Source organism: Loxodonta africana, chromosome 11, assembly GCF_030014295.1.
Source record: "Loxodonta africana isolate mLoxAfr1 chromosome 11, mLoxAfr1.hap2, whole genome shotgun sequence".
NCBI classification, from domain to species: Eukaryota; Metazoa; Chordata; class Mammalia; order Proboscidea; family Elephantidae; genus Loxodonta; species Loxodonta africana.
This window is the reverse complement of record NC_087352.1, coordinates 60,094,789-60,109,539: the sequence shown is the minus strand read 5'-3', so window position 1 is coordinate 60,109,539 and position 14,751 is coordinate 60,094,789. Positions and strand designations below refer to the sequence as shown.

Sequence of the window (14,751 nt, the reverse complement as noted above, 5' to 3'; positions counted from 1 at the left end):
TTATCCACTCCAGGATGCAGCCGAGACGTACTTATTGAGAGCAGCTCTGGAAGCCTCTGTCTCAGCAAGTGTAGAGACTTGCTTCCTCTTCTTCCTTCTCCTCCTCATTCCTTCTCTGATCTTCATCCTTACTCTCTCCACAGAGCCCCTGGTGGTGAAATGGCTAAACACTGGACTACCAACCCAAAGGTTGGGGTTTCAAACCCACCCCGAGGTACCTCAAAAGAAAGGCCTGGCAATCTGCTTCTGAAAGGTCACAGCTTTGGAAACCCTATGGGTGGCACCACGAGCTGGAATCAGCTTGGTGACAACTGTTCTTTTCTCCATGCCCAGGACTCATTCTTGTAGTCCTCATCACCACTCAGAACCACAGCAAGAAGTGTGAGACAATGCAGAAATGACCTTTTCTAGAGCTCAGCACTAATACTCTCCTCTCCCTCCTGCTTTGCATCATCATCATCACTGCAGCTGACATTTATGGCGGACCTACCCTATGCTAGGTACACGCGAGCATGTCACCTGAGCGCCTCATTCAGTCTTCACATCCTTGTACAAGACCAGACCTATCTGCCCCATTGTACTATTGGCAAGGTCATACACCCAGTACCAGGCAGAGCCCAAAAATGAACTCAGGTCTGTTCATTTTTTGAGCCTGGATTCCTGTCACATACCATAGCTTCTAGCCCAGGTCCCCTGCGTTCCAAGTGTGCTTGACTTTAAGTGCGGTCACTGTGAGTCTCTGTCCATCTCCCAAAAAAGCTCTGCGAAACTCTCACGGGGATTCTTCTATGCTTCCTTCTAATGCGGCTTCACAAAGTTCAGCTTTCCCCTTTTCATCAGAGTGAATCTCAATCTGTCCGCCAGCCTCCTGCCCCTCACATTGAGTTAACAAGCACATAATGTCCATTTGCTATTTTCCTCGGTGTGAAATTGACTGCTTCTTTGTGGTGTGTCTAGACCACGCATTATTCAAACTTGGGTACACAGCCGCCACTTCCTTGGTCAGTGGAGGACGGCGCAGATAAAAAAAGAGGAAATTTGTGTTGTTGTTGCTTAATTGGAGTGTTTCTTGTACGTGGCAACAACAGAGGACTCATATTAATTCAGATCAAAAGGATGAATGACAGGTCTGAATTGAAAGGGGCCCATCGTACCACGATATTCTAACATTTGTTTTCAACAGAAGCATGTTGTACACATTGTGTGATGGAGCAGTTAACCAAGAAAATGTATAAATTACTTACTTCCTCAAAAATGATTATTAATTTGCTTTTATTAATGGGATATAAATTGTAGTCTTTCCAATCACCTCACATGCATGCAAAAGTTGGACAATGAAGAAACAAGAGAGAAGAATTGGTACATTCAAACTGTGGTATTGGTGAAGAATACCAAATACACTATGGACCGCCAGAAGAATAAACAAATCTGTCTTAGAAGAAGCTTCACCAGGATGCTCCTTAGAAGCAAGGATGGCGAGACTTCAGCTCACTTACTTTGGGCTCATCACCAGGAAAGACCACTTGCTAGAAAAGGACAACACGTTTGGTAAAGTAGAGGGTCAGCAAAATGAGGGAAACCCTCAATGAGATGGATTGGCACAACAGCCACAAGAACAGACTCAAACATACGAATGATCGTGAAGACGGCACAGGACCTGGCAACATTTTATTCTGTTATACATAAGGTCACCAGGAGTCAGAACCAATTCAAGCGGAATTAACAACAATGACAAATTTTGGCTACACTGGTTTCATGGGGAGCTTGGTGAACACTTCAGACATTTGAAGCAACTTGGGCCCACTCTGCTGATCCTAAAAGCTGGAATTTGCAAACTCAACAATTAGATAAACATTTGGTTCCAGCGAAAGAAATCATTAAATGTTTTCTGCTTTTAGCTGCTAGGAATCGTGCAATCTTTCTTAAGAGACAATTTTAGAATTGAGAAAATCTTGGTTCCTTTGGAAACACCCGTTTTATTTTTTTAATGTTTCTTCTTTTCTCCAAGCTACAAATGTTCCTAATGCGCTGTCAGAAGCTATGGACCATTCTCCTCCCTTTGATCTTATTCTAAGTCTCAGCAGACATTCTCTGAATTCAAAACACTGAAGTGCTGTGAGTTCCAAACCTCCCTTACAGGTATCGCGAGATCACGAATTTGGCAGACCTTGGCAGACCCAAGTGTTCCTTGTGGTCAGAACTCTCTTCCATTATGCAATTACCTCTTCCTTTTCACCCTGGCTAAGTGTGCTGGTGGAACTCAGTTTGACACATTCCCAGGAATGTTACACTATCCAAAAATGCTACCCAAGCGAGGCATGCTATCTACTTGTATCGAAAATCACATTTGAGGAGCCCTGTCCATATTATTAACATTGTCACGGTTCCTGGGAGATCTTCTTCTTGATGCTGGTCTGTGACTCTGGTGGAGGTATTGCCAATTTGAGTCTTGTGATGCCCCAGATTAATCACAAGGGGCATGCTGATATTCTAATCAAGTGTCCCGGAAAGAAAAATTAATTTTAAGTTTCCATAATTTAAAATACAAGCTTAAATACAATTTTCTTTCCCACTTTCCTTTCTCCGGAAAGAGGAATATAACTAAATGAAACTCCGAAAACCTGGAAAATCACCGCTGTGATGTATTTGTCCAAATGTGACACAGATCGGGGCATTAAAATTTTAGACATCTAGACACCTGTCACAAAATCTTTCTGAAATTCCAAACCTCTGGGAGTAGAACCAATAATTTTTAGGCTACAATATCTCCTGCCCCCAAAGGTGAAATAAAATTTTAACATTAAATATGGATAGGTAACCAAAAACTACCAAAATTACACCAATTTCAATTAATTAAACAGATCCGTGTACATTGAGGGACCCTGGTGGCGCAGTGGTTAAAAGCTTGGCTGCTAACCAAAAGATCAGCAGTTCGAATCCACCAGCCGCTCCTTGGAAACCCTATGGAGCAGTCCCACTCTCTCCTATAGGGTCGCTAGGAGTGGGAATTGACTGGACAGCTACGGGTTTTGTTTTTAACATATCTAAATAAATTCATATATTTACATAAATATTTTAAAGCCCACAAACACACATATAATGATAAAATCAGTACCCAAAGGTTCTTTTAAGAAATTCTGTCTGTGAGCCAATTCTAAGCAGATATAAAAGAGACTAAAAGTTTCCAATATTTAGACAGAGACGAGGGGAAGACCATGTGGAGCTTTGCACAACCACTTAATAGTTAGAATCATATTCTTAAGCCCAATAGTAGAAGTGTCATCTAATATCGCAAATCTAATGTAATAAAAACGATTTCTTACTGAATACTGGGAACGACGTGTTTCCTTTTAACACTTGGAATTCTTGTTCTAGTCGTCTCCGTAAATCTATTTGTTCAAATAAAACCTTCTGAAGTTCTTCTAATAAAGAAAGAAAAAGCAGAGTCATTTTACTAATCTTTACAAATAACTCTCCAGAGAACTGTTATATACGGCAATTTATTATTATAAGACAAAATATTTTACCAGTTTAAAAAGTCTTGCATAGACATAGGATAGATTTTGTGCAGGAATCCATGAATATAAATCAATGTAATATATTATTTTAAAGTATTATATTACAGTGTCATGTATTGATTGATATGTATGCATTAATCTCAATTATATCCACCCAATGGTCCATATATTATTCATATGTTGCTTGTCAAGCTTAAAATACGACGCAGAACAAAAATACATTCCTATTATCTCCATAGTCTTTTAAAGCTAAGAGGAGTTCTACAGAATTAAAACTTTTTTTTTTTTTTACCTTTTCCCATGTTTTCTACATCCTTTTTGAGTGAATGAGGTGAATTGGTTTCTTGTGTGTGCTCACCTTAAAAAAAGGAAGGAAAAATATGATTAGTTTTGTGTAGGCTGCAAGACAGCTTGTTTGATATAGTTTGAAACTAGAAGTCCTCAGGACTAAATGTCCTCATTTACTTGTGTACATTTCCCTGAAACCCTGTAGAACAACAGAAAATGAAGGTACGGATAGTACCTACAGATGGCACTCAGTGAAAGAAGATTGTCAGTTAGTCCCTTCTCCCGGCCCCAGCACTATCCATCCTTTACAACAAAGCTAATTGCTAGAATGGGCAAAAGGGGAGACTGGAAAATCAAGATATCTGGTGGGGAATCTCATCAGAGTTCATCTCCTTCGTGAAGTGAGGAAGCCTGGTTTCAACTGGAAGGTTCTCAAGACTCCGGAAGCAGAGGCCTCCCTGCCCTCTTTTTTTTAGGCCACCTATATTTGGGGCAGTAAAAAAGAAGTGGAAGGAGTTGCCCATGGGGGAGAATTTACAAGCCTGGAGGGGTTTCCTAATAACTGATACCAGTTGCCATCAAGTTGATTCTGAGCTTACGTGTAATCAGAATGGATTTTCAATGGCTGATTTTTCAGAAGTTGACCACCTCTGAGCGGACTAGAACCTCAAATGTTTCAGTTAGCAGCCAAGGGCATTAACTGTTTGTACCACCCATGACTCGATAATTGACAGCTTTTTTTTTTTTTTAAATCTAAAACAGAGATGTGAAATGAGTTATTTATGTCACTTTGTAATATTCACTTGCTTGTTCATAGTCCCTTAATGACTTGACTTCGACAAGGAAAAACTATTGTGGATAAAGGTTAGGCTGTTATTCCCACTTAGCTTGATTATGTGCTAACTAGAATGACGGCAAGCTTAGAAAATGCATTTCTCTACAGTCATAAATTGAGTCTACAATAATCCAGAAAACCGAAATAAACGAGAAAATCTAATCATTCAGCTAATCATAATTCTCCCTTCAAAGTTCAATCTGTTATCTACAACTACTCACTTAATTTAATTAAGCTTTGCATTTTCATCTAAACAGGTAGTCCAGTCAAGATGCTTTGAGGAGGTCTTCCTGCTGTCACCTCTGCTCCAGTCACCTCCCTCCTGTGTCCCCAGAGCACCTGGCACTCGCCTCAGTCATGGCGCTTTTGCTTACTCACTTTCCTCACCCGATGGGCTATCCTCAGTGCTATTTAAAGGCAGGAGCTCTGTCTTTCCTGTGGGCCAGTGCCTAGCACAGTGCAGAGCACATAACAGGCACTCTATGAAAGCGTCTTGATTTGCTAATGAAAGGGACCCAGGAGGCCATAAATTCTAAATTATAGTATGGCCAGAATCCATCATTTCAATTCTCTCCTCCTAACTGTTCATTTCCCTCGACAAGAAATGGAATATAATGGCCCCGGGCACTTGTAGGAATACTGGGAGATTTCATCATCAGGGTAAATATGTCTGCAAAGAGAGAAACAGAACTTCTCCCCAAAGCAGTGACCTATAGTATCATGGACAGACAGGAAAATCCTCAATGTGATATTATTATAAATGGCTGTTCTGCATTCCACCTGATGGCATACGTGTGTGTGTATAAAGCCAGTTGCCACTGGAAGCGACTCCAACTTATGGAAACTCATGTGTGTCAGAGTAGGGTTTCAATTGCTGATTCTTTGGAACTAGATCGCTGGGCCTTTCTTTTGAGGTGCCTCTGGGTGAACTTGAACCTCTAACCTTTCAGTTAGCAGCTGAGCATGTTAACTTTTTGCACCACCCAGGACGGACTATAAATAAATATCCCTAGAACATATGCAGAGTTAGGGGAAGGAGTCTAATCCCTTGCTGTCCATCATTAAGACAGTAATATATTTGGTACCCCTAAGTTCCTTAATGACAGGCATTTTCTCTAATATCCAGATCAAATTTGTACAGCCTCATTCCTGTTCTCAGCTAAAATGTGACCTCACTCTATAGGCTCTTGAACCATAATACCTTGGCTTTCTTCTCCATGTAAATAAGAAAATAATGAGGAAATATTTGTGAATATCTAAAGGAAGAGTAACACAAAGGTTGATAACAAATTATAATTATGTAAACTAAAAATGGAGACCTGGTGGTGTAGTGGTTAAGAACTTGGCTGCTAACCAAAAAGTCGGCAGTTCGAATCCATCAGCCGCTCCTTGGACCCTATGGGGCAGTTCTACTCTGTCTTACAGGGTTGCTATGAGTTACAATGGACTTCACGGCCACGGGTCCAGTTTTTTTTTTTACACCAAAAATAATACTTTCAAATGAAGATAAATGCAGTTTTGCCTGTATTTATTTTAGTCTCAGTAAACTAGTTAAGTGGATAGCCCTTTCATAAGCATGTACAATACTGAATGTGAAGAAGAAACAAGCACGCACATATCCCTGCATCTATCTACAGAGCATGATGAAATTGCATCATTCTAGAACTTTCTCACTCAAGAAGTGATTTAAACGAGATAGTTTGCTCCTGAATAGGCAACTCTAGAAGTCATGCTCTTATCACATTATAAACTAGATTCCTTTTTGGTTCATTAGTATATTTGATGGACTGTTTACCTTATATTACATTTCAGTTACAAAATCCAATTAAAAAATTGAAATATGTAAAGATTCATTTCTTTTCCACTTCATAATTAGTAGCTTTACATGGGTATGGAAACCAATAAGCAAATAACTAGTAAATGAAACTACCTTAACCATTGTCAAATCCATCAACAACATTAAAAATAAGTCTTTTTGTCAGCTTTGTGGCGATTTTATTGATCTTTTGCATTGGTGTCTATTTCAGACCGATATTTATACCACAACTTCTGGGTAAACTATGCCAATTTGGAGCTCCGAAGATTCCAATGTCTCACTTACAAAGGGCTTTAAAAAATGGTTAAATGTTAGGTAAATAAAGAGCATGGAAGCTTCAGCTGCCTTTTGTGTATCTTTTACTGGACCGCTGCCTTTTGTATGTTACTAATCTGTGGAAACCAGATTGTTAATGGTGGTTAAAAATGACCTCTGGGAGCGTGGATATGTGTGCTCACTATTACTGCTAATGTTTTCCATCTGGTTAAAAAAAGGCAGTCTAATACTAGATGAAATAAATGTGATTTAGTCAACAATGAGATTCCCATTTTTATAAATATTCCAGGAGGTAGATCCATTTGGCTTTTTTAAAATTAATGAATGAGTTCGGAGAAATCCAAAACTTAAAATGCTTACTCTCCTCCTCTATCTTCACCTTTGTAAAAAAAGTCACTAAAGACGTGTGTAGGGGGGAGGGGGGTGCATAGAGATTTTAATTACGTAGAGTTGTAGGAGGGAAAATTAAAATGTGGAAAACATGTCTTCCTTGGAGGTCTGTCCTAAGTTGGACTGTAAAAGAAAACATTTTGGTGGGTTTAAAGTTGGAGAGTATTGGATAATTAAAAATCAAACCCGTTGCCATTGAGTTGATTCCAATTCACGGCAGCCGTATAGGACGGGGTGGAACTGCCCCGTAGAGTTTCCAAGGAGTGACTGGTGGATTCAAACTGCCAACCTTTTGGCTAGCAGCTGTAGTTCTTAACCACTATGAAAAAAAAACCAAAAAACAAAAAACACTATGCCATCGGATAATTAGAACTTAACATTTATCCTGTAGACTGGTGGGCCCGAAAGCTGCGCCTAGAGGTGTGTCTTCACCAGTGTGTCATCAGTGCACATTCACAGGACAGATTCATTGTGATCTGTATTGTTTCCTGTGACTCCTTTGGCCACTGGGAGGGCAGAGGCAGCATTGGCACAGCAGGGAAGCCACATTCCTGCCAGGTGCAACTGAGGCCACAGAGCCTGGAGCTGCAAGTTGCCTAATTTTCTGGTCTCTTTGGGGTCCTCCAGCATGAGACAGTCCCTCATTCTAGATTGTTCTAGAATTTTCCACCCCATTCTTGGGTGTACCCTCACATAGCCCTCAGAAACTGGAAGTGCAAGAGAGGTGGATATGAGAATGTGCCAAATTGAAGCAAACATGAGAAGTTTGTAGAAAGGGAGGAGGAGACTGGAATAGCCAATGGAAAAAAAACAGCCAGGAGTTTCGTTAACACTACCTTTCGAAGCACAAAGAATAACAACAACAACAACAAACAGTCGCTGTTTTTTCTGACTCATGGCAACCCCAGGTGTGTCAAAACAGAACTGTGCTTCACAGGGTTTTTATGGCTCATTTTTCAGAAGTAGGTCGGCAGGACTTTCTTCCAAGGCACCTCTGAGCGGACTCGAACCTCCAACCTTTTGCTTAGCAGCTAAGCGCTTAACCATTTGTGCAAATACCATGTCATACCTCTGCTCAAGGACCTGAATGGCTCCCTCACAATCTACATTGCAGCATCCACTCTAAATTTCTCCCCTGGAGCGTCCAGGGAAACCCTGGTAGTGTAGTGGTTAAGAACTATGGCTGCTAACCAAAAGGTCAGCAGTTTGAATCTACCAGGTGCTCCTTGGAAATTCTATGGGGTAGTTCTACTCTGTCCTATAGGGTTGCTATGAATCGGAATCAACTCGACGGCAACGGATTTGGTTTCTTGGTTTGGAACTTCCAGGTCCTCCCATAACCTTGCCCTACTCCACTTGGCCAAACTTGTCTTTTTCTAGGGCCAAACACGAATGCTTTACTCTAGTCGCGTCTTTATCTCTCACATCTGTTGGCTCTGCTTTATGTTGTTTCTGTTGCCCAAGACACCTTCCCCTCTTCCCTGTGCATTCACAATGAAAATGCCATCCTAGTCCCTACTTCTTTCCCAACTTCTGCAAATGCTGTGATTCATCCCATCGTGGGCTGAAGCTCTAAGTGCTTATTGTCTTTATTCTACCACTTTGCACCTGATATCCTAGTGTTTCGTATATGTTAGTCTGGTTTTCCCCAGCTTGAAAGTGTGCTTTCTAATGGCAGGGAGATCCTGCCCCACGGAGAGGTCATCTTCATCACCCCTCCACAGGGAGGCGTCCAAATGCATTCTGGTTTGTAAAAGAAATACCAACCAATGTTATTGTAAATCGTCAATTGTCACGAGTTTTTAAGCACTAAATCATCCCTATGAATTAACTCATCTACAAAGCACATTTTGATCTATTTGTGTAACCAACCAAAAAACCAAACCCAGTGCCACCAAGTCAATTCTGACTCATAGAGACCCTATAGGACAGAGTAGAACTGCCCCATAGAGTTTCCAAGGAGCGCCTGGTGGATTTGAACTGCTGACCCCTTGGTTAGCAGCCATAGCACTTAACCACTACACCACCTTTGTATATTCTGACTAAATTAGGCTAAATCTGTATTTTCAGTACCCTGGGAAATCTGTGATGTTTCAGTAGAGCCTGGAGCTGCAAGTTTTCTGCTTTCCTGGTCTCTCCAGGGCTCTCCAGCATGAGGCTATCCCTTATTCTAGATTGTTCTAGAATGTTCTACCCTATTCTTAGATCTAACCTCACACTAAAAAAAATTGGAAGCATAAGAGGGACGAATGTGAAAATGGACCACACTGGAGCAAACAGAAGCAGTAAGTAGCATGTGAGGAGGGGAATGGACTAGCCAAAAAAAAAAAAAAAAAAAAAACTCTAAGTTTTATTCCCATCTGACATTTTGAAAAAAATATTTAGGGACAAGTAAAACCATACAATGAATTTGAACCATGTCATGAAAACATTATTTAACAGATATGTCTGTCGTGGCCTCCAACAGAAAAATACCTGACATTTTCAGAGCTCATTTAATTAGAAGAGCCAAGTAAGTTGTCTGATGACCCGTTCTGTTGGTCATGGGACAGGAGAAGCTGATTAAACAGGTATCACTGTTCTCAAGTTAAGTTCTGAATTCAATAAATAAAATCATTTGAATATTGTACCCTATGGAAATACAGGGTATACTACAAATACAGGGTACAATATGAAACACCCGATACTTGGATGAAAAGTAAAAAACTGGGCATTTACCCATCCCTTCTATGGAAATACAGTCTCTCTCCTTCTTTCCTCTTTGACCCCTACTTGGTTTCCTTTTTCTTCACCCTATCCCTTTTAAAGTCTCTCCTGAGCCTGGGGCCAGCACTTAGGGGCTCTGCCCCCACCAGGAGCAGCAGGGTGTAGCAAGTGGCTTATCACTGAAAGGGGTCCCTGTGTACCACTATCACCGTTGTTGGCAACACTTGATGAAAAGCATTTGTAGAAAATGCTTCCTTTCATAGAAAAAGAGAGTGTTATTTAATTGTACCCTCCAAGGTACATTTAGTAAATTCAGTCATTTTCGATTTGGGCTGTGTATATACATGAGGTAGACATACACCCTACCATTTGGTTGAAGGATGAGAAATTCAGTCAAGCACCCAGCTGTTTCATGTAGTCCAGGCCATGGGACTTATGTGCTGTGTATGGGTTCTGGCATGGGGGACCAGACCCTGGAAAAGAAGGTGTGTCATGGGCTGGAAGCTACAAATGGTCTGCGCGTGCTATTCCTGGTGCACTGTCAGGCCCTTCAGTGCAGGCTGGGGGTGCACCCTCTCTCCTTCCAACAGACTCCATTTTTACAGGCTTCACTCCCTAATGAACTCTGAATTTCAACAATTGATCTTAGTCTTTCAATCTGGCTTTCATGTAGATTTTCTGAGATTTTTATCTTCTCTTTAATAATCTTAGTAGTACAGTGTGGATGGGATCAAAATTAATCCGCAGCTAGTATAATTAGTCCATTTAAGAATAAATAAAATTTAGCACAAAATATTGCTCGGAGAGGTTTTTAAGAACACTGCACGCAAGCATTAAAAAAAATCAATTACACAGGGAAAAAAAAAAAAAAAACACAGGAAGCAAGGTTAAATAATGTTCTCCCCTATCAGTGGAGACAAGGACTTCTGCTAATTTCTTGGTGTTAAAGTCTACATTAAACCCTTCCCCTGTGACGTTTTCTACGTTAGTGAGCTCACAAAATAGAAGAAAAAAGAAAATCAATACCACCAGAGACAGCATGCTACAGAACGAACTAACTGAATATTAGCTCCATTAGCTAAAAAAAGGAGCAAGAGTAAGATTAAGTAATACTGGTGGGATTATAGTAAACAGAGTTAGGGTAAACTTTACAATTTGTGACCAGAATATAGAGTGAGTTGTGTTCGTATTGCTTCTTTTTTTAAAATTGTATTTATTTTGTTGTTGTAGAATATACACAGCAAAACATACACGACATTTTGCTTTTTGAATCAGTGTATCAAACATCTTTGGTTAGTGAATCTTGAGTCCATTTAGAATTCTCTTCAGTTTCAGGAATGATGTTGTGAGTTAATGCTATTTAATTTTTGTTTTCTGGAAATGTTTATTGTCCTTCTCTAGCTCCTTGATTTTCATATAAATTTAAAAAATTAATAAGAAGGGAAAAGTTTTCATAAATATAACCTGATATCTAAAATATTGGGTTATTTAATTTTGAAGACATTTATTGAAAGACTGCAAAATAGACTGTACATGACTAAGTATTGGTACCTAATTGTCCTATAGGGTCGCTGTGAGTCAGAATCGACTCGACGGCACTGGCACTGGGTTAGTTTTACCATATCTTACAGATGAAGAAACTGAGGCACAAAGTAGTAAAAGGGCTGACCCAGAGTCACCTAGTGAGAGAATTAAAATCGGGATCTACTAGTCTGTGCTTTTCAAAATTTTTCTTCTTTTTCTCTCTCTCTCTTTTTTTAAAATTATAAGCCATGTTCTAAAATAGAATGGAATAATAAATAGGAGTGCCTCATCTGCTATATATTCATGAGAAGTGTAACTGCTTCTTACTATTCTCAGAAATCCGTCCATAGCATATTAAGTACACTAGAGAATCATACCAGGAAAATCAAATTGATTTTAAAACTTCTACACATATAACAAGATGCAGCCACGCTCTGAGTCCAATGGTGCTGGTGTTTCTACAATGAAGGGATTGAAGGTGGGGATGACTCTACTTTACAGTGATTTCCTTGACCTGCAATAGCTCTGAGCTGTCTTATCAGCTTACCCCACTGCATTCAATTTCAAATCACTTAACTTCACTGAAGTTATTCAAAACGGATATGCAAAAGCTTCATCTGGGATTGCAAGTGAAATGCTGTCATTTATATTTTTGAGTAGGTAATATTTTGACCAAATTGGCACTACCACTCCCCCTAATTCTATATTACTTGGTTTTAAGCCACGGGTCTGATTTTAAAGACAACTATAGGAAAAAGTTCTATTGGCTTCTGGAGGGATTTGGGCTAAGAACTTCCTGTTTGGTCCCTCTAATGATACAGAAATACAATATCTGCTGTGTGTAAAGTTAATGAGCATCAACAGGAAGGTTTTTAAAGAATCACTTAAAAGTGTAATTTCTTTGAAATTACTGAAAAATAACAGCTACTAATAAGACTGAATGGTTCAAGGAAGGCTAAACTTATTTAAAATGATGAACTAAAAAATCAGCAGGAAACTAAAACTAAGCATTGTTGCTAAACTAAATTAGAGATCAGTGAAAGTAATTGTATATCAATTAAAGATATATCTGTATGCTTACTTGTTTAGAGAAAGGTCAGAAATTTCCTGATAAACTACATTTATGATTGCCATGAAACTTTCATACAAAAATAAAAATTTGCACACTGACTTATTAGGTAGCTTTGAAAAGACATTTCATTTATCCTTTTTATAGCTGGATATGCATAGAAAAAATATTAAGATACTTTTGAATAATAATGATCTAATTAAACATTAGCTAAAAGGACACATGATTATATCAATCTTACTGGCTGGTATTTTGTATCCCCTTTGCCAACCCTTAGTGACTCTATAGGACAGAGTAGAACTGCCCCATAGGGTTTCAAGGCTGTAATCTTTACAGAAACAGACTGCCACATCTTTCTCCCAGGGAACGGCTAGTAGGTAAGGACTGCCGACCTTTGTTTAGCAGCCAAGTACTTTAACCACTGTGCCACCAGGGCTCCTTAGTATAGACCACTATCAATAATATTCATACTGCATGACAGCTAACCATCTACCTATCTGTCCCCTCCTCTTGACCGGAAGCAACTTGAGGGCAATGACTAGTGTTGATTCTGTCTCCGAACCCCCCAGAGCCTAGCAAAGTACCTACCATACAGCAGGCATTCAAAACTATGTTTGTGGAGTAAATGAGTAAATATAAATAAATGAATGCTATCATGTGTGTTGTCGTTAACTGCCCTAGAGCCAGTTTTGACCCATGGAGACCCATGTGTTACAGAGTACAACTGCTCCATAGGGTTTTCAAGGCCGTGACCTTTTGGAAGCAGACCACCAGCCTTTCTTCCGAGGAGCTTGTGGGTGGGTTCGAACTTCCAACCTATGGGCTAGTAGTTGAGTGCTTAACCATGTGCACCACCTAGGGTCTATCCCTAGAAGTTAACAGCTATTACACAGGGAATATAGCTCCATTAACAAGCAGGGACTAGTGGATAAAGCATTCTGCTGCTACCAGGCCGAAGCAGATAATCACAAATGTTCATTAATCTTTTAATGTCTGGATTTTTGACACTTTGCCAAATGAATGAATGAATTGGAGTCTGGCCACAAATAAATAAATTAATATAAAAACACAGGCCCACTGTGGCACCACTCTTGAATTTTCTCGGATGTGCATTTCAGTATGAAGACCATGAGCTAATCCTTCCCACAAGCAAGGACGGTTAAGTCCCACAACAAACAAAACCCCTTAAATGCTCTTTGGTGTTTAAAACACCTTGTCCACAAGCTCAACAAAGGAACCATAAAGATGAAGTTCTTGTGACCCAAGATTCCAAGATAAATCTAACTAAATAGATCCTTCACCTGAACATTTGTTCATTTCAATGTTTTCATCCCTTCCACGCCTCACCTATCTCCCATTCAATACAAAATAATAATACCATATAACCTACCACCTACATACTTCCCTGAATAATGTGAGAACGAAATTGTAATATGGAAAATCAATGAGGAACAAGTTTCTCTGGGAATCTGTACCAAATTAATTATTGTGAGGAAGGGACTAGTAATATATCAATAGGATGACTTGGTGTTATTATCAACATAACTATTGACTGCACGGCCCTGAGCTCCGGGCACTGTGGAATTTTTACATGAACACCAATCCTGTCTGTACTTTTACTTACTTCCTTTAGCATTTGTGTTTCTGTCTGAATATCAAACAGTGGATTCTGTAATGTTTAACCACTCTGGCTATCATTTTTTGGGGTTCTGATGGCTTTTCAGGGCTTACTGGACTTAGTAAGTATGGAGAAACCAAACAAACCCTTCCAAGACCAGGAATTTGCTTTCAAATTGAACCAGCTGAGCCATTCAAATCAAAGGAAGATAAAGAAGAGAAATTCCATTTTTAACAAATCCACAGAGACTATGAATATATGTAAAATGAAGAGACTATAATTCTGCAAAGGAGTCATTATGTTCTAATATATTTAGATTTCTAGCGAATATGCATGTTAACTTAAAACTTTTATAAAAATTACAAATATTTGCTGTTAAAGGAAAGCTCCTAAAAATAAATTATTTTGGATCGTGGAGCTTGTGTTCTCTCGTTAAATCTATGGAAAATATTTTAAATTTAACAATGTAAATATCAAATTATCCCATAGGTTTGCACAAATATTGTTATCTCTTAAAAAGCTATGCACAATTTCACATTTTTATAGAATATTTACAAAATTTTATTTTTATTTCCTCCAAAATTTACACCCAAATAGAGTAAGAGTTGTAGCACAAGCAGACTCATAATGATGTATGTTTATCTCAGAGCTTTGGACCAGTTTGTCTGGTTCGACCCCCTGTTGAGAATTCGCATTTCTAACAAGTTCCCA

At 39.3% G+C, this 14,751-nt stretch overlaps 1 protein-coding gene across 1 annotated transcript in view; it reads right to left on the bottom strand.

Annotated features, from left to right (window-relative positions):
* Positions 1 to 14,751, bottom strand: part of SKOR2 (SKI family transcriptional corepressor 2) — a 36,137-nt gene that overhangs the window by 14,673 nt on the left and 6,713 nt on the right. Inside the window, exons 4-5 of the mRNA XM_010586739.2 lie at positions 3,811 to 3,876; positions 3,324 to 3,422 (exon numbers count right to left, since the gene is read on the bottom strand). Of these exons, the coding sequence (XP_010585041.2) occupies positions 3,324 to 3,422; positions 3,811 to 3,876 (165 nt within the window). The remainder of the gene's footprint in view (positions 1 to 3,323; positions 3,423 to 3,810; positions 3,877 to 14,751) is intronic.